The sequence below is a fragment of the Helicoverpa armigera genome, chromosome 26, assembly GCF_030705265.1.
Source record: "Helicoverpa armigera isolate CAAS_96S chromosome 26, ASM3070526v1, whole genome shotgun sequence".
Taxonomy (NCBI): Eukaryota; Metazoa; Arthropoda; class Insecta; order Lepidoptera; family Noctuidae; genus Helicoverpa; species Helicoverpa armigera.
Window position 1 is genome coordinate 1104448 of NC_087145.1, and position 20951 is coordinate 1125398.

General features: G+C 37.6%; 1 protein-coding gene across 1 annotated transcript; it reads left to right on the forward strand.

Annotated features, from left to right (window-relative positions):
- The first annotated feature begins 4607 nt into the window (after nt 1–4607).
- LOC110379044 (gastrula zinc finger protein XlCGF26.1) lies at nt 4608–14074 on the forward strand. The gene is made up of 13 exons (XM_064041742.1): nt 4608–4888; nt 5243–5350; nt 5747–5978; nt 6617–6811; nt 7958–8127; nt 8480–8565; nt 9165–9287; nt 9842–9961; nt 10416–10565; nt 11304–11378; nt 11544–11655; nt 12059–12163; nt 12708–14074. Exons 1-13 carry the CDS (start codon nt 4739–4741, stop codon nt 12867–12869), a joined length of 1788 nt encoding a protein of 595 aa, XP_063897812.1. The 5' UTR covers nt 4608–4738; the 3' UTR covers nt 12870–14074.
- The last annotated feature ends 6877 nt before the right edge of the window (nt 14075–20951 follow it).

Sequence of the window (20951 nt, forward strand, 5' to 3'; positions counted from 1 at the left end):
CACGTCTAATAAAATAATAGTTTTAAAATGTTATGTAAGAAAACATAACTGATATTTAACTAGTTAAAATTAAACTAACAACTCCTGTACTATTAAACATACTTTCAATTTAAATTAAAACCTAGGTATTTGGAACAACAAAAAATTCTTTTTTCAAAATTTCGACCGCGATAAAAAGCGCGCGACTTTTGACAGTGACGTGTAACCGGCGGGAAACGTAATGACGGACGAGCGGGAAAAAATAACGCAATGACCATCGGATGCGTTTTTAAAGTTCGTGACATGCGCATTGATATCTAAATATTTGATAGGTTTTATGCAGCAGGGTTAGGAACTAGTTTTTATGATGCGATGTTTAATTTCCAAATGGACTTGTCGATAGGATTAAATAAATTGCTTTTAATTAGGGTACCTACCTAATCGAGGCTCTTTAGTTAGCTACTGCGTTTAATAAAGATACCAACACAATATACGGAATTTCATTTAAATAGGTAAGTAGGCCTATCCTTTAGGTATTTTTTTACCTTACATACTACATAGGTCCCTATTTTTTCTTCTGCAATTAGAAGGCATCTCTCTACAAAGCTCTCTCCTTACCGAATTACCAACAAAACTCGTCCCTGTCATATCTCCATTAGATACTTACCTATCTTAAAATCATAATTCCCTCTTTATAATATCAATATGTATTTTGATTCCAAAATCTGTTGTTCAATTGAAGATTTGGCGTTCCGCCATGCAAAAGTGAGACTAAACAAATATAAAACTAGGCTGCCTACCTTCCTATGAAGATAGGCAAGTGGTTTAAGACTCTACTCTCGAGTACGAGGGCGGGTTCGATTTCACATAACAAAGTTAGGTACACATAACAATATCATAAGGTTAAGCAACACTTGTGTACATCTGCGTACCTATAGGATGTAGATATATTGGTGTACATCCTTGACAGTCGTTTTAAGCTGCCTCTGTTGTCATGTAGAAATCGCGGAAATCTAGAATGTCATAAGGACATTATGAGTAGGTACATAGGAGAAAAACATAAGGAAGTACATAGAGATACCTACATAGAAGGGGAGAACATCAGGGATTTCACAGGGTACATAAAGCATGTTCCATCTTCGACTACAGTGACGTGATTCTATTGTAATATACGATCATTCGTCATTCATCATCGTAGAAGTCATCACATCAAAATGACAATAGATACCGAAGAACTGAGAAAGGGAGACACAAACTTGATAAGCCCTTTTGATGCCCTTTTATCTTTATTAATAGATATAGGACCTAACTAACTTAGAAAACTAAAGTTTTGAAGGTAAAGCTATAGGTAGTTATCTACATTTTCTAGTACATGGAAAGAAGCTAATAATCGCTTTTAAATCAAAATTAAAGTGGTGTCAAAAGAACCAAGAACAGATAAAAATGGATATTATTGCCGAACTTCACTCAAATAAAAAATTCGGTCAGTTCTGGAAAAATACCAATAAAATGAATCATAAGCCGGGCCTCCCCGTCAGCGTGGCGGGAATGCACGAGCCTAGTGAGATCGCCACTATGTTCTCCCACCATTTCAGAGTGGTCTCGCCTCTGGGGCCAGCGCGGCAGGAGCCCGATGCTGAGGAAGGTGGTGAACGTAGTGTTTATTTTACTGCGAAGGAAGTGCGTTCGGTGATCAAAGGCATGGTGAGGGGTAAATCCCCGGGTCACGACAGCCTCAGCATCGAGCACCTGCAGCACGCAGGTGTACACTTACCCAGAGTGCTTGCTATGTTTTTTACTCTGTGTTTAGGCCACGCTCATCTGCCTGATAATCTAATGCGCACTATAGTTGTACCTGTCATTAAAAATAAAACTGGTGATACATCGGATGTAAACAACTATAGACCGATCTCACTAGCCACAGTGATAGCCAAAGTGTTGGACAGTCTGCTTGGTCAGCACCTGGATAAACACGTCTCGCTAAATGATGCGCAGTTTGGATTCAGGCCTGGGCTTTCCACCGAGAGTGCTATCCTGTGCCTCAAGCAGACTGTACAATACTACACGAGTAGAAAGACCCCAGTCTATGCATGCTACCTAGATTTATCGAAAGCATTCGATCTAGTATCGTACGATATTCTATGGGATAAATTAAAGGACGAAACTTGTTTACCTAGGGAATTTGTGCTATTATTTATGTATTGGTATAATAAGCAAAAGAATTGTGTAAGATGGGCAGGCTCTCTTTCGGAGGAATATAGGCTGGATTGCGGGGTGAGGCAGGGGGGGCTGACCTCTCCCACGTTGTTCAGCCTGTACGTCAATGGGCTGATCGATGAGCTCAGCAGCACCGGCATAGGGTGTCATATAGATGGAGTATGCGTGAATAACATCAGCTACGCAGACGATATGGTGCTGCTGAGTCCATCGATTGGTGCCTTACGAAAGCTCCTAAAAATTTGTGAGTCCTATGCGGTGGCTCATGGGCTCAAATATAACGCAAAAAAGAGTGAAATAATGATTTTCAGACCGGACAACAAGCGATACACATTCGTTCCGAAGTTCACTCTAAGTGGAACAGCTCTAAATAAAGTTGAAAAATTTAAGTATTTGGGCCACTGGGTCACCGAGGATCTTAAGGACAGTGAGGATATTGAAAGGGAGCGCAGAGCGCTGTCCGTCCGTTGTAACATGTTGGCCCGCAGGTTTCACGGTGCACAGGGACTGTCAAAGTTGCGCTTTTTAAAGCATACTGTCAGTCCTTTTACACCTGTACCCTGTGGGTTAACTATACGCAGCGGACGTACAGCGATCTGCGCGTTCAATACAATAACGCGTTCCGGGTGCTGATGGGGCTGCCGCGCCACTGCAGCGCCTCCGCGATGTTTGCGGCGGCTGGCACAGACGGCTTTGCTGCCATTATGCGCAAGCGGTGCGCTTCTATCATGCGCCGCACGCGCGACAGTCCCAACAGCATTCTGCGCGCGCTGGTGGATCGGTGGGACTCTCCGATACTGGCACGCTGGATACGGTTGCATGCAATCGTCTAGCTGTCCAACCGAACCTGCCAGTTCATTATTTATTGTGATTTAAATGTTTTAGGTATTAGTAGTTACTAACACTAGTTTATAAGCTTGTAATTTTACTAACAAATATGGATGTAATTTTAGGATGAATCCGAAATAAATGATTTATTATTATATTATTATTAATACCTACTTTGTGACGTAACAATGCTGACGATCGCCGCCGGGGGAGGGGCGGCCGACACTTGAGCACGATGCGGTCAAACGCTACTTCCACTGTATTTGCCTGCGGTTTGTAAAGAGATGTTGATACCGCTTTGTGGTATTAAGTAGGGAAATATGTAGTGGGATTTTAGTCCTTGTTATGATGAAATTGAGCGGTGATAGGAAGTCAACAGGGCAGGAAGAAGAAGGAAGTCAAACTTGAAAGTCGATTTGTTCACTGCAACTTATGCAAGTATCTGGCTATTATTACAACACCTAATACCTACAGTTTTTCTTGCTACTGCTCCATCTGCGTTATAAGTATCGCGAAGTGTGTGTGTTAACGCTAACGTGGGTAGACTGGTGTTATTCGATTGCGAAGAATTCTGGAGGGTGCAAGTGAATTTTCAGTCTACAAAACTGTACGATCCTAATTGTTTCCTCACACTATATGCGGTGCCTACAGTATCTCATTCTTTACCATTTTAAACCATGCGTTCTTTTTTTTGTTATTTCTTCAGTTTCAAAACCACTTACATTACCTAGGTACCTACTAAGTAGTGAGCCCTACGTGATACAAAATATCTAGCAGACCCTTTCCTCCTAAAGTCGGCAAAATTAAAACCTCTAACAGCTCTATACAAATATATCTGAAGTGAAGCTACGTGCTCAAGAAGTAAGCCTGATCAGGCCACGTGCGATGTTCCGTCAGAAGCTCCGCAGCCTCTTGACCGCGCCTCAGTTCAATACAGAATTGGCAACAACATATCGATCAAGTAGACCTTATTTATAGTGCCTACTTGGTTACGTATCATTGGTTTAAGAAACAAAGTTTGCCGCTGCGATTTTCTGTACGTTCGCGATACTTATAAACTTATGTGAGCGATTGTAATCGATTTTGACATAATTAACTTTGTTTTATGAAATACCACCCGTATCTTTTAAAGGAACTGTGTTTCGTACAAATAAGTAGGTATCCTTCTCCAGACTTCAGGGTTGTGTCAGGGTACCTATTTATCCATATGCCATACTTCATGTCAATTTGTTTAGCCGTCTAAGCGTGAAATCCTGTAAAACAAACAAACTCACAGTCACATTTGCTATGTTATATTAGGTAAATATACCATTATAATTTTTTTTTACATTTCCTCAAGTTCAAGAAAATTAACAAGGATTTATTTTTATTATTACAACTGACATCTAATTCTGATTTCCGAACGAAAATTTTACCATCATCGTCAGGATAAGCCGACTAAATAAAATGTTCTGTGATCCAAACAAGACTATTTCATTCTCTGCCTTATCACCATGCAATAAAGTTCAATCCAGATCAACCTGTGTTGTATCTTCTACAATTACAATTTTACTGTGTAGGCTTTTGACATGTCTGCTTTCAAGTTGTAAATTGTTGTAAATTCTGCCACTGCCATAGAAAGAACGTATTTTTACTGTGAATATAATGAAAAACAAACATTATTATATAAATTTTCACAATTAGGGTTATCGTTTGGCTAATTAAACGTTTAAAAATGGGTGATTTCACTACTTGGACTCGTAAAAATGAAGATGAAAAACCCGAATGTCCAAGGGATTATTGTTTTGTGTGTTTGTGTATGAAAGAAGAGAAAAATGTACAAAGCTATGCATTTCAATGTGGTCCTCTCATGAAAATACTTCAGGTATCATAGTTTACATTTACTTTTTATGTAATATTGGTTTTAAAACAGGCAATCTTGCTCAACTTGGTCGCAATGAAAACATGTTTTTTTTTTAAGATAACAATGCAACAATTTTTCAATTCAATAAGTCTTTATCAGGAGAACCTATCTAATGTAGTTTCGTCTGCTATATCAACACATCGGGTGGGTACCTACCTATTATATTTCTGGAACTATCCTGTTATTCTATATATTCCATGTTATTCTATCTGCTAATGGATGGATGGATGCAAATTAAATATAAAATTATGTCTCTCAAATACCAGCCTGTGTTACATTTCCTACATATTATTATAGAAATAACCTTTTTTACAGATGGATTGCATAAACCTGTGTTACCTGTGCAAAAGAATGGCACAGCATGCAGAAATGTTCATACAAAATGTGCAGAGCAATCAGATACTTCTGGAAAACTTTCAAAATGTATGTATACTTACTATATAACATAATTGTTTGTTGTGGCCTAGTGGGCAAAGAACCAACCTCTCGAGTATGAGGGTGCGGGTTTGCTTCCATGTAAGGCAAGTACCAATGCAACTTTTCTTAGTTTGTATGTACTTTCTAAGTATATCTTAGACACCAATGACTGTGAACATCCTTGGCAGTCGTTACCGGTAGTCAGAAGCTAGTAAGTCTGACACCAGTCTAACCAAGGGGTATTGGGTTGCCCGGGGTTACTGGGTTGAGGGGGTCAGATAGGGCAGTCACTCCTTGTAAAACACTGGTATTCAGCTCAGCTCAGCTTGCTCAATGCGGGTTGGAGATTTCAGACTATATCATATTCCAGGTTTCATAAAACATTATTTCTTAACATTTCAGGAAATGGACGAGACACTAAAAGCAGTCCGCACACAGATTCAACCTCTAGTCAATTTAACAGAAGTGCCATTAAACACATTAGAGTTATCCGAGAAAGACGGACAGCGTTATGAGGACCAGTTTGTGGTTGTATGCTCAAAGAATAAAGGCTTGCAGGTCCAGGTGAAGATGGAAATGAAGGAAGAGGATCTTATTGAGAGGCTGGAGGGCGAGTTCATTAATGGCAGTGATGGTAAATTGCTGTTTGATTATGTATTACTAGTTTTTGCACGCAACTTCGTTTGCGTAGAATAGTGTCTCCTGGCAGATTTTTTGTTTGACCAATAGATGGCGTTATATGTCCGGAATAAATTTCATTTTTAAATTTTTTTGTAATAAAAACTATCTTATGTCCTTTCTCAAGTTCCAACCTATGTCTGTACCAAATTACACACAAATCGGTTCAGTAGTTTAGGCGTGAAGAAAAGACAGAAAGACAGACAGAGTTTCTTTCACATTTATAATATTAGTTAGGATTATATATGTATTTCATCAGACATCATCATACTTTTTTACCCACTCCGGGGATTAGAGGCACAGGTCCTTGGGTTTAATAGACTTTAAATGTAAGTTGGCAAGTACTTAGTTTTAAGTTGGTAGTCACTCAACTGGGAAAATAACTTCTGGCAGCTGGGCATAAGTATTATGTCCTTTCATAGGCTCTAAACTATTAGTGAATTCAATTTAATTGGCCTTATGACCTGACAGACAACCAAACAGACAGACAGAATTATTTTCACATACTAAGATTTTTTTTTAGTCAACATTCTAATAGTAAACGATTTTTATGTTTTATTTTTTATTTATAACTACCTTTATCCTATTTTATAGATTACCCAGATACGTGCATCAAAGATGAAGATGATGATTTTCCTCTAAACGCATTGCTGAAAGAAGAATTAGTTCTAGACAATGAAGATAGCCTAGGCTTTTTGAAAAACCTTAGAGCATCAAATAGAAAGAACAAAATTAAGAGGAAAAAGAAAATAAAAAAAGAAAAGGATGATACAAAAGTGATAAGTAAAGGTAATTAAAAAAACCTACTTTTTCTATAATTGTTGATTTACTTTATATCATTTTGACAAGCTGGCTATGTATTTTTGTTATGTAAGTAAAGGGTGATTTTTTAGCTGGTATCTTTTTGGCAACACTGTTTTTGGTAGATCACGCGTGAATCGTGTCTTGTGTCATTGTGAAACTTGTTCAGTATGGTCTATAATTTAACCATGAATCAACTTACGAACGAACAACGCTTGCAAATTATTGAATTTTACTATCAAAGACGACAATGGCCGAAACGTTACTGTGAATGGCGGGCGTTACCGTGTGATGATTGGAATTTTTTTTTGCCCAAAATGGAAGAATTGGACATGCCTGACATGTGGTACCAACAAGACGGTGCCACATGCCACACGGCACGCGAAACAATGGCCTAATTGAGAGCAGGCTTCGGTGAACAGTTTAACTCACGTTTTGAGCTCGTCAATTGGCCGCCTAGATCATGTGATCTAACGCCTTTGGACTATTTCTTGTGGAGCCAGCAACGATTGACGCACTGGGAGCCAATATTGAAGCATTTATTCGTAATATACCGGCTGATATGTTGGAGAGAGTGCCGAAATTGGGCCTTGCGAATGGGCCATCTAAACCGGAGCCGCGGCCAGCATTTGCATGAAATCATCTTCAAATATTAAATTATATTGAACGTTCCATCGATTCCAATAAAGATTTCATCAAATTTTTCAAGTTTTTTGTGCTTTTTTTGAAAATCAAATCCTATACCTCTTAAAAAATCACCCGTTATAACCAAACAAAAGTTTCAAATACAATATATTCAGAAAAATAAATAAGTATCTGATAGAAACAAAGAAATTCAGAATACAAAATACATTTATTCTGACAAATATCATGCAAACCACAAAAAAATCGGGATAAGAAACGGACTTTCCCGCTAAGGGTTCTATTGTATTATATTTGAAACTACCAAAAATCACGTCTGTTGCAATTTACTTTGATATAATAATTTAGGTAAACAAAGTATTAATAATAGGTTTAGGTAATCCTTTGTCTATGAAACCCTCGGAAACTTGGAATGGAAAAAAATGTGTTCACCCGAAAGTTTCATGTTTCTTAGTTCATTGGTAACATAAAAACAACCATTTCCATTTACAGCTTCAACTCAAGTAAAAATGGTATACATAACACGGGACCAAGTAGCGGAGGAACGTACAAACATGGCACAGGATCCAAAATACCTCACTTGTATGTACAAATGTGTAGATTGTGTCAAAGGGTTCAGTTTTAAAGGCAGCTATGATAAGCATATGGAATCTCATAATCAGGTATGTATCTATTTTTTGACCAATAAAAAGGAAACATTACAACTTGTTGGTGTGTATCGTGCCCAAAAGACTGCATTGACACACTGGACGGCAGTCGGCAATGCATATTTGTTGACGGAAGTTTAAATATGTAATGTAAATATATATTACCAGGTATGAATCGGCCACAGTTATGGCTAGCCATTATCAGAACAGCAAAAAAAATTATAGATTTTGATCTCTTTGACATGTAGGATAAATCTTACCATTGTCAAAAAAAGAAATACAAAAGACCGTCCTTGACCTTTGACCTTGAATAACTTCGGAAGCTTGTAATGGACTTTTAATATTTAATTTATATATTTAATTTCAGTTTACAGGTGACTACGAATGTGAGATATGTAAACAGAGAATGGAGTCGGAAGATAAGCTAGTCAGTCATATGAGATACCATTATACGTAAGTAACTTTTCTGAAAATCTACTTCTATAGCTCTCGCTTCAAAATGAATGCAATCTTCACACAAACCACTTCAAGGCACAGATTTCATCAAAGCAGAGAACTTTTAAGCAATAGAATTTCGTTATTTAAACAACTTGTCGGAATGTTCAAAAATCCCCCTAGATGAGGAAATTCTATTGGTTTAAAAATTTATATACATTGGTGGTCTGGCTCCATTTTTTTTTTTGAAGAATTATATAAAATATTAGAGCATATAGCTGTTTTTATAGTGATGCAAATGTATATGACGGCGCCACCGTCGATGTGTCAACGGTGGAGCTTATATAAAGCGGCGCGCATGACTCGGGTCATTCGTTCGCCGACCGTTGCCGAGTGCACACCTCACACAAATTCGTGATAATTTATTTCGTGAATATTAATTGTAGTGACTAATATTGTGTTAAATGGAATAAACCAAGTGATTGTGTGAGAACCCCTTTGTTTTAGTTAACGATGTCGGATCCTGACGCCGACATATAATTACTGATTAGCATTAGCATTTACTGATACAAATGGTCTAGGTAGATGATTAACTATACCAACATTTTTTCTTTCAGCCGCTACAAATGTTTAGAATGCGGTTTGATTCGCAACTGTAGATTAACTATACTAGATCATTACAATTCATATCACTGCCAAGATTTATATCTCTCCTGTCCACATTGCAGTAAAAAATTCAAGTGAGTATGTGCTTTATTTTGTACAATATAAATATCAATTTTGCTTGACAATCTTTTTTCATGTTATATACGTTGTTTTTACCATCTCATGGTAACTACTTTGCAGATTTAAAGAAAACATGCACCTAACATAGTCTTAAAGCAAATTTTTTATTCCAATCTGTGATAATAATGACCTTGGACGCGCTGCTCATAGGCTACTTTTTAGCCGGATATTGAAAGTCCTGGCGCGCGGAAAATGGGTAAACTGCCAGCCATGATGTAGTAACGAGTGAATCCTGAAATAAATGTTTTTTTTATTATTAACACGCTTATATTAGCTTCACTTGTTAACTTTGTAAGAAAATCTTGGAATCTTAATTTCACCCACTTCCCGGTCTTCGATTAGTACGAAATTTTGAGTGTTATGAGTTCTGATGAGAATACATGACTAGCTAGAACACGTCATTAGAAATCCAATATGGCGGCCTCTCCAATATGGCGGAAGCGTATTTTTTTTGTTTTTTGAACTATTTTTTGTTTTAATTATTTATTTGCTTCGCTTATGTTGTCAGACGTAAAGGCTCGCTACGCAAGCACATCCACTACACACACAACCGCGGCGAGCGCGTGACGTGCGCGTACTGCCACAAGACGTACGCCGACAAGGGCGTACTGCGGGCACACATGCGGCTGTAAGTACTGACTACACACCACTACTAGGTGATCAATAAAGTCAATCAGTCCAGGCGTCTTCATGAAAGATAACATCATCATCATCATCATCAGCCTATCGCAGTCCACAGCTGGACATAGGCCTCTCCAAGTGCACGCCACTGAGATCGATTTTCGGCTTCTCGCATCCAGCTCCTGCCAGCCGTCTTGCGCAAGTCATCACTCCATTAAAGATAACAAAACGTCAAAATCAAAAATCATTTATTCATACATGGCTGCATAACAGCACTTTTTGAACGTCAAAAGTTTTCAAAAGACAGCCCTAAAACGCCCACCCTTCTGTGTGTTTTTGCTGGGAAAAAACATTTGAAAATCGTCATTTATCAAATTGAGAATAATGTCTAAGAATAAGCTAAAATAATTCAATGTAATGTAAAACTACAATGGGTAATAAAAAAATATTTTTATCCACAGGAAACATCCCAAAGAAGTGTCAGCTACAGAAATAACGAAGAAGTACGTATGTCAAGAGTGTGGGATGGCCTTCAAGTCACCTTCACTGTTGAGGAACCATGGAAGCAAGCACTCTTACAGACGGGACTATTACTGCGTCGAGTGTGACAAGTGAGTTTGTTGACAATATTGAGTGAGTGAGTAAGAAGTACGTATGTCAGGAGTGTGGGATGGCCTTTAAGTCGCCTTCTCTGTTGAGGAACCATGGAAGCAAGCACTCTTACAGACGGGACTATTACTGCGTCGAGTGTGACAAGTGAGTTTGTTAACAAAAGTCAGTGAGTGTGAGTGAGTGGGTGAGTAAGAAGTGAGTATGTCAGGAGTGTGGGATGGCCTTTAAGTCACCTTCTCTGCTGAGGAACCATGGAAGCAAACACTCTTACAGACGGGACTATTACTGCGTCGAGTGTGACAAGTGAGTTTGTTGACAAAAGTCAGTGAGTGTGAGTGAGTGGGTGAGTAAGAAGTATGTATGCCAGGAGTGTGGGATGGCCTTTAAGTCACCTTCTCTGCTGAGGAACGATGGAAGCAAACACTCTTACAGCCGGGACTATTACTGCGTCGAGTGTGACAAGTGAGTTTGTTAACAATATAATAGTGTGTGAGTGTGTATGTGAATTTGTGAGTATGTAAGAGTGTATAAGTATGGGTGAGTGAGTGAAAGAGATATACAAAAAGAAGTAGATTGATTGGTTACAAAGAAATTGAGAGGAACAGCAAAGGAGAGATGGCAGTTAGAATGCAATGAAGAGAGAAAGTGATAAACGTATAGTAAAAGGTCAAGCAATTGATAAATAGTTTAGTACTGTTCATGTAATGAGCTACATTGAATAATTTTGTTTCTTTCAGGAGTTTTAAAACGGAAGCCACATTAAAGAACCATTTGAAGACTGTGTCAATACATACTCAACACATTCAATTACCGTAAGTGTAGAAACGATTACCAAATTTCTTTTCTTCTTCTTTTTGAATAAAAATAGTTTTTAACTTCATTTATCACTTTAAATTTTTTTGGGGTTAAGGGTAACAATTTTTTTTTGACCTTTGACCTTGACCTTATTTTATAATTTTTTGTATTAATTCTTTCAGGTTAGCATGTACTCATTGTGAGAAAAGGTTTGCAATCCGGCGAGATCTCGACAGGCATATGAATAGAATACATCTAAATATCAAGCCTTACACTTGTGACAGCTGCGATAGGGTAATTTTATATCTAAATTATTATTTATTAATTATAAAAGTCATGAGTATGTTTGCTTGGACTCGCTAATCTTAAGAACATGTGATGCTATTTGGAATCTTCTCTCAGTGCCAGATAGCGCATTTATCGAAGGTTTTTTTCCGGGTGTACGAAGTAGTTCCATCTCCATGCTAGTTCAGGTTTTTCATACGCGTAAAAACACACAAACAGAAATACTTTACTATTTATAATATAGTTATCGGCACGGATATTGAGCTCTCGGCGAAAGAGTGGATCGCTTTGCGCACTGTACACATAAGGCAATAAACTAATAAATCGCTTCTGCGCAGGTGAAGTTCAGGGCTCAATATCCGTGCCGATAACTATAATTAACATGCACTGATAACTTACAATTTCTCCTCAGACATACACAGACTCATGGAGCCTGAAAAACCACAAGAAGACAGTTCACGAAGGTTACAAGAAACCTCTGATGTATCCCTGTTCCATGTGCGACAAAGTTTTCAATGTGAGTCCAATTAGACTATTCTATTTAGCTATGAAATTGGTCTAAGGCCTAGTCGAACCTCAGTAACGTCAAGGTTAGGGTTAAATTCTAGTTACAGTAAAATAAACAGGGTTTAAATTCAAAAAGCGTTGTTGAAGTACCAGTTAGTTTAACGAACGTTAAAGTTTCATAATAAAAACGTCAAATTAACCGTGGTCAAAATTGACGTCGGTCAAATTTTAACTTTAACTTTACCGTAACGTACGAACAACCGATCCTAAATAGGAATAAATAACTAGAGGTATAAGAGTAGTTTAACAAAAGGTAAACAATTTTTATAGGACATTTTACATAAAACTAGTAAACTAGTGCTTAAAATAATGATTCAATTGATTAATTAAATTGTTATTATTGTAGTTTGGCACATTTTATGATTAAACCGCGTTTTTCGAATAAAAAGTCACACCAAGATTGTTTATTTCAGCTACAATAATTTTACAATTTATAATAAACAAGTCTTCTTTTGAAACTAATCATTAATATCCACTTCGTATATTTTTTACAGAGCACCCATATCCTGAAAGGTCACATTCGCACCCATACAGGTGAGCGTCCGTACCAATGCAGTAAATGTCCAGCTCAGTTCAGTCAGTCGAACATACTGCGAACTCATGATAGGCTCATACATCTGCAACTCACGAGGGACGGACGACCCAAGGTCAAATAACACTCAAGGTCATCTAGAATACGCAAGGTCAAATTATATTCAAGGTCATTTGAACCTCAAGGTCAATTTGTTTGTGCTATCAATTATGCAGTTGATATGTGAAGAAGAGTTCTGTTGTAATGTATTAAGAAGCTTGTTAGGTAAGACTGGAGGCAGTCTTGAATCTAGTGGTGTTTAAAAAAGTTCAAAAGGTCGTTATATTTTTTTGGTTGATCCACAGGATACAATGACATTCGATAACTATGAAATAAAAAAAACAATCCAGCTAACGTAATATTGTGTTAAATGCGGAAAAAATTAAGTAATTGTAATTGAGAAACATTATAAAATGTAATTTGAAATAATATGAAAACAAGTTATAATGGTGACTTAATATTTTTACTACAAATGCCTCCAGCCTCAGCCAATAAGCTTCTTCGTACCTAGATTATTGTTTTTGTCAATTTTACAATTGAAAGAAGGGTCTGTTTAAGTTGATAATACAGAGTAGGTACTGATAAGTATAATAAATTAATATATTTCACTATTTCTATTTCTATTGGGCCTAGCACCTAATACGGCCGGTGTTCTTAAATATAACTCGATCTGCTCAACATGGCCAATTAGTAGTATAGTTATCGGCACGAATCACTTCTGCGCAGATGTAGGTCAGAGCTCAAGATTCGTGCCGATCTATACTAAACACAATCGTCAAGCGCAGTATTTTTAGGGTTCCGTACCCAAAGGGTAAAACGGGACCCTATTGTTTTCGCTCCTCTCCGTCCGTCCGTCCGTCTGTCACCAGGCTGTATCTCATGAACCGTGACAGTTAGAGAGTTGAAATTTTCACAGAAGATGTATTTTTGTTGCCGCTGTAACAACAAATACTGAAAACTAGAATTCAATAAATATTTTGGGGGGGCATGATATACAACAAACATGATTTTTGCTAATTTTTGCTCTGGTACGGAACCCTTCGTGCGCGAGTCGGACTTGGCCGGTTTGTTTTGTCTTTCATTTTCTTTTTGACTTTAGGAGAAGTACTTTTGTGTTTATTTTTTTCCTTAAATTACTTAAAATGTTTGTGCTAGGCTCTCAATTATTTTTGTTATCGTTTTTACTAAAAGCAAGTTTCATGAAGACTTACTTTTAAATACAGAGAAGATATTATAATAATAGTCAATGGTATTATAAGAGTTACTCTATGGATCTTTGCGGTCCGGTTGTGAAATGTTGTAATAAATACCTAATTACTTATCTGTTTTGTTTTATTTATTAAATATTTACCTGTATTATATTAAGCTACTTCAAATAAGAAAATCAATTAACAAACTGTTACTGTATGGTTATTGTTTTAACGGGATAATAGTTCCTGAAACCTCTGAATCAATTGGAAAATTATGTCAGAGCCTGTATAGCCCATTTATCGAAGAATGCTACAGGCTATATACTTTTTATTTGGATGCAGAAAGTAAGTCTCTTACGTCCCCACTCAGAGACATTTAATGGTTACTTAAGCCATTCCTTAGTGAAGGATTTGTATGACATTCCGTCACTTAGGAGTGACTTAAGTAATCATGAAATGTCTCTTGGGGGGGTGCAGCTTAAGGGAGTGTCGAGACTCTTACTGACTAAAACCCACCATGTTCCTTCTTATCCCTTTATGTACCAGGGTCGCGGCAACTTTTTCGAACAATCCCACAGCCCCGAAACCTAAATAGGCGTACCTAAATGGTAGTTTAGCTACCACATATTTTTAATCATACAGTACCATTATACATGTATGAAAATCTTCACTAATACACCCTAAAAGGCCAAAGGGCTTACATCGTTCAAAAAAGGTCTCAGGCCAGTGATACACGGGTCCCTTCGCCCTAAATTCCTCATAGGAACTGGGAGACGGAAGTGCCGACTTCCAACGGCGCGACTAACCATTTCCTATAGCGCGAGAGGCGTTATACCTACTGTTGCTACCTACGTACGTATTGTCACATGGGGGAACACATGGGTGCGGGTTTTGGAGACCAGTCTTGAGATATGTTAGGTTTGGACACAGAAAAAATATATGAGTGATACGGGTAATTTTGTAGTGGGTGCAGTTTAAGTGGTGAGAAAGGATCTAGAGTTTTTTTTTCTAGACAGCGCTAAAAACCTCTTCGGCAGTCGTTACTCGTGACGGCTAGTTAGAAGCTAGAAAGTCCGACAACCAGTCTTCAACCTTTATCGGATTGCCCAAGTAAATAGGTTGAGGAGATCCGATAATAATTATGTAGTTGCTCAATGTATATGTATAACACTGGTGCTCAGCTGCATTAGGTTAGACTGGAAGCTGAAACCAATAGGTATAGTTGAGAAAGGCTAGGCAGATGCTGACGAGAAACAAACACCTAATCCCTAAAAAACTCCTTACGAGGGATAAGGTTGACTCAAGTAGACACTCCCCGACTGATTTTCGAGACTATTGCATGATAGCTTCTGGTGTAAATAGAAACCGCGTTTTTGACCTGGGCCTAAAAGTGTGTTACTATGCAAAAGCATGATAACATCCAAAAATACTTTACTAAAAGAGCAAAATTCAGACCAGACACTATTTAGCGTCTATCAATCTAGGTGATGGCTATAGCGAAATGAAATTGCTAATTGCAACCCACATAACTGCATGTGTTGTTTATGTAGTAAATTAGTAACTGCTTATTACAGTGCGTGTGAAAGTAACCATTAATTAATTATCACTGCAAAGAGGTCATGACTTTCTTTTGTCTAATTACTGGGATTTTACTTTTGTTAGGTTAGGTTAGGTATTTACAAGTGTGGGTAATGCCTGCATCACCATGTGCCTGGCCTTTTCCCGCCTATCTTGAGGTCTGCTTTCAGTCTACATGGATGTTGAGCATCAGAGCTTTATATGGAGCGACTCTCAATCCAGTCACCATTTCAGCCCTCCGTAACGACTGCCAAAGATGTTCTAATAACGGCTCGAACCCAAAAGACCAACGGGCCCTACGAAACCATGAATGCTCCTAAACATTTTTTTACGCCATTTCGTAGATTCATTTCTTACAACCAAACCATTTACCATTTCAGAAACTCCTAAGAAAAAATCTCTTCCATCCCAAAATCCCGAGAACTATCCTCACACATTATCCCGCGCATACCACTCCCGGATCTCATGACATCCGCGCCTCCCCCCCGGATGTCGCGCAGCTCCCGTGGGACAGGCGACGACACCGCCATCTGTGTGATGCGCGGTGAACTTACCTGTGCTGAACTTGACGACGATTGGCTGTATAGTTCTGTCGAGCGATATGGGAGCTTCGCGGTTTTGCAAAGATTTGATATTGAAAGATTATCTTGGATTTTTGATCAAAGTTACTTGAATGGGTAATTTTTGAGCTAGAAAAAAAAACTGATTAGGCATTTCAATGTGCCTCCTTAAAGTTTGACACGTCATTAACCTATTAGTTCTGGAAATCATTTAATACGATAACTTTTCTGTTGTGATGACGCGTCCCGACGTTCTTAACGGTAGCTAGGTTTGCTATGATACGAAGGTATAAGTTTTTCAGAACATAACACTCTGTGTATAAAATGTTCAATGTTTCTTATTTTCTCGATAAACGTAGTGAGAAGCCGAACCCAACACAATTTGGAAAAATGCTAGGCAGATGACGATGTTAAAGTACCTATTACTACTACTTTCTCAAATACAACACAGCAACGCATCAAATACCTATATAAGAACCTACTTAGGTAAGTGCACACAATACATACAATAAAGCTACCTACAATATCAGTGAGGTAAAAATTTGACATTACGGGAATACCCTTAGAGGAGCATGGTAGCTCTCTTTTTACTATGGTATTACGGTGAGCATTTTATGTAGCAGCTCCCGGAGCAACACCGTGGCCGGGCCGGGCGCGAGAAATTATAACATTCAACAATTTGTTAAAGGGAAGTTCCAAGTCGTATGGGGAGAAATTTGTTTTCAATTGTTTTTATATCTGAGGAAGGTATGGTAAAGGTTTAGCTGTATCCTACTAATATTATAAATCCAAAAATAACTCCTAAGAAGGGACATAGACTAGGTAGGTACGTCTTATCCGGCTGCGGGAGGAACCTACTTAGTTCTTTTGGGCTGCCCGTGGCATCTTGAAGAAAAACTTATTTTAGTACATTGGCATTAATTTCTTAGGTAAGTATAGGTAATTTTGAAGATTCTCTAACATAATTCTGAATTTGTGGGACCAAACCATCAAAGAGAGTGACTAAATCTTCGAGCTTAAACTATCATGACAAGATAGTTTCGACAAAACAAACAAACATGCATACAAATCTCTGCACAGTTAAACCACCATAAAATAATTCGGATTTCCTCATCCCACCTCCATAAGCTTCCCATAACGGGCTTCCCCATAACCCATGGGCGGCATGCAATGGAAACTGGGTCATAGGATCGATACGTGTCGAACTTGAAACTTTCCGGGGCTGAGGTGTTGGAAACTCACTGTTCCTCCTATTATCAATTATCTATATGTACTAAGATACCTATAATATGGAAGGATTTAATTGTTTGTTTGATTGGCTCCGGAACTATTGAACTGATTTGTATAATTCTTTCACTTTTAGAAAGCTACACAATATGGGCTATGGTTTATTTGGGTAGGGGAAGAAATTCCCCGGGACGCGTGTGAAATCGCGTGGAACAGCTAGTTACTAATAAAGCTGAAGAGGTTGTTTGTTTGAACGCGCATATCATAGGAAACAGTGGTTCAATTTTAAAGGTTCTTTCAGTGTTAGATAGTCTATATATCAAGGAAGATTTTAGGCTACTTTTTATTCGGGTACGGGTACAAGTTTCTATGGGATGCGAGTGAAACCGCTGGCAGAAGGTAGTCTTTATATTTTGGCCACTTGATTGATTTTCGGCTATGTCAATTTGTTTGGGCAAAATTGAATTAATTAAGATGGTGTTTTTAAGTGGGCCTTGTTTGAAACAAAGGGGAATTTATGATGGGATGCAAATTATGGCTCTTTGTTATAATCATTATCGCGCCTGGTGTTGGCTTTCTAGTTATTTTTTTTATTTGAAATAATCAAACGACACCTCCCGCTGTGGGTGCAGCTTGAGGGAGTGTCAGACTCTTACTGACTAAAACCCATCATGTTCCTTCTTAATCCCGCAGGGCTTAGCCTTGGCTTAGTCTTAATGGGTCTTGGGAGACTGAATATGGATACGTTGACAAAACGCTAGTATTCGGCAGATTTTTTTTTTTCGGGTGTTTACCTTGGATGAAGGAAGGTTTAGGGTTCTTGGGTTGGGGTTCCAGATCCAGTAATTTTCGAATAAAAAGATGTACAGAATTTGAGTTTTTATTTTCTTGTTTTTCTTCAATATTTTTCAGGAATAGGTATCTAAAATAAATACAGGACAATACTAAATATGTTATGATTATTTGGAGGCTTTCCTCCCACAGAGAGACGGAAAACGGCTTACGGCTTATCAAAAGTCACAGTTATCCTTATGTGACGACGGCTATGACCTACTGACCTAGCTATGGTAATACTGATAAATACCTATTCCTTTGAAAATAACAACACTGTTCGCGGTTTTACTGGCACCTAAAGAGAACTAGATACTTATTTTCAATGTGTGAGGAGTATTCATTATCCTTATTCATTAATTAGTTTTTAGAATATTTATTACATTACATATATTTAAAGCATGTTTAAGTGCCTTAAGTTTAAGTTTTTATATATCTGAATATAGTTTTGTATTATGGGCTTTGATGCCTGAAATAAATAAATGACTATCTATCCTTCAATTAAAGTGTTTTTCCTATGAGCTTCTTCATTTGATAGCGAAAATGTAAACTTTTATAGCGTAAACCAACATACTTACCTCCTGTACTTACCTACAACATTTTACTTAAAAACCCTTAAAAATATAGTCCTTTTCGGGTTAAAACGCTTTTTAAGTTCAAGTAACCATAAAAAACCTTCAGTGGTTATGAAAAGTTGGAGTTTTCTCAACCAAGGACCGTAATTGTCAACTCATTAGCTAAATTTGGGAAGGATGAAAGGATCCTCATTCAATGGTACTAATTTGAGAGGTTTTTCTTTGGATTCGGATTTTATCCTCGTTATTTTTGGGTGGGATATAAATGTATTTCCGTATCTGTTTTGCTGTTGAGTTTAGATGAAAATTATGAAAGATACGGTAAAGATGAATAAAAATGTAGGTATGTTTTTTTAATGATTTAAGAATCATTTTCATTTAAAATACAAAATGATGAATCATAATGTGTAGATGGTAAAAGCAGCTCCACTTTTGATACATCGCGCCGTCGGTACGGATACGAATTCTTATAGGATTCTGTTTCTCTTGATACTGGCATATAATATCCGTTCAGCTTATTAAAGATGCGTTCTAGATTAAGTGCACGTGATAATGACAACTCGGAATAAGTCTAATATCTTTAAACTCTAATTTTTGGACATATCAAAACACTTTCTTATTGTAGGTATGTGTTTTGGATAAGGTAGTATGTATTGTAATTAAACAATACATACTCGTACTACCTATCCAATAAACACAAACTAGATATATTTTTCCGAAATTCCACCCGTGTCGTCGTCCGGCAGTACCGGACACATATCGAGACCCGGCTCAATCACACGTTACGGTTGTACGATAACAAACTGACAAACCCTTATTATTATATTGTAGTATTTTTATGACATTTTGTGGATGTGAAGTAGCTTGGAATGTTAAGATGAGGTGTAAACTTAATAATATTTGGGTAAGAGTCTTCTAGCTTTGGCTTTATTATCGGTCAAGAATATCCAAATATTATGGGAACTACTTCCTACACCGCGCACTTCAAAAACATTTATATAATTACACATTTTTGTACACACACATAATAAAGAAAGATGACAGGAAAGAAAGAACTTACAAAGGTAATGCTTATTTCTAAAGAAATCTCTTCCAGCATATCTGCGAAAGGAAAAAGAGACTAAAAGAGATGTAGAACATCTTCGTCTTTAGGAACATCGAGGAAGGGAAAAGGGAAAAGGGAAAAGGGAAAAGGGAAAAGGGAAAAGGGAAAAGGGAAAAGGGAAAAGGGAAGGAAAGGGGGGAATGGGTCGGAGCCAAGGTACAGCTACATCAGGCAAATTAAAGAGAAGGTGAATGTTGTGACGTATACGGAAGTTCAGGAGTTGGAGCTAGATAGGCGTAAATGGAAGGAGCTGCACCGACAAGAGCTGGGCTCTTAAATTGAAGAAGACTTCCTGCACCGGGAATAAATATAACCTTTAAGATATGATCATCATCAGCCTTTTTATCGTCCCACTTCTGGGCACAATCCTCCTCTCACACGGAGAAGGATTGAGCTTTAATCACCACGCTTGCTCAATGCGGGTGGCCGATTTCAGACTTTATATATAGTCCTGGTTTCCGCGAGATGTTTTCATTCACTTTAGAGTTTTAGTGGTCCTGAAATTATGAGGCTGTAGGTAGCCTGCAGTTTTATCCGAAGGTGAAACTGTAGGTAAAACCTGACCCGGATAAAAGTAAAGTGTGCATAAGCTATGTTTCTTTAGTTTTCATCAAAATCCATCCAGTAATTTTAGGGTGAAACAGTAATTAACATACTACCTATGTATGTACTTTAATTGTATGAGTATGAGATGAAGTTTAATGCCCATGAATGTGATAGTCAACAGTCAACAAAAGTAACCAGTTATTTGTTAGTAAAACGCGAAATAATAAGCTTTTCTTGAAAGAATTTTATGTAAAAGTAGGTACCTATTTATTAGTACTTGCAATTATCTGTTCAACATTCTAAGATTATCACTGTTAAGTAATACTACTTAAATCTAAGCGACGCAGTACGAACAAATCTCTCAATACCATTATTTTTTGAATTTACAATTAAAGCAAGGGATGATGCCGTTCAAAGGGCACAAAACAAAGACATCCAACAAATTGCAGTCATGGAGCAATTTAAGGAATTCAACAGAATAATCTTCAAAGGAATTTAAACCTTAACTCAAGTATATAAAGTCTAAATTCTCCTAACATTTCGTATATGAAAACA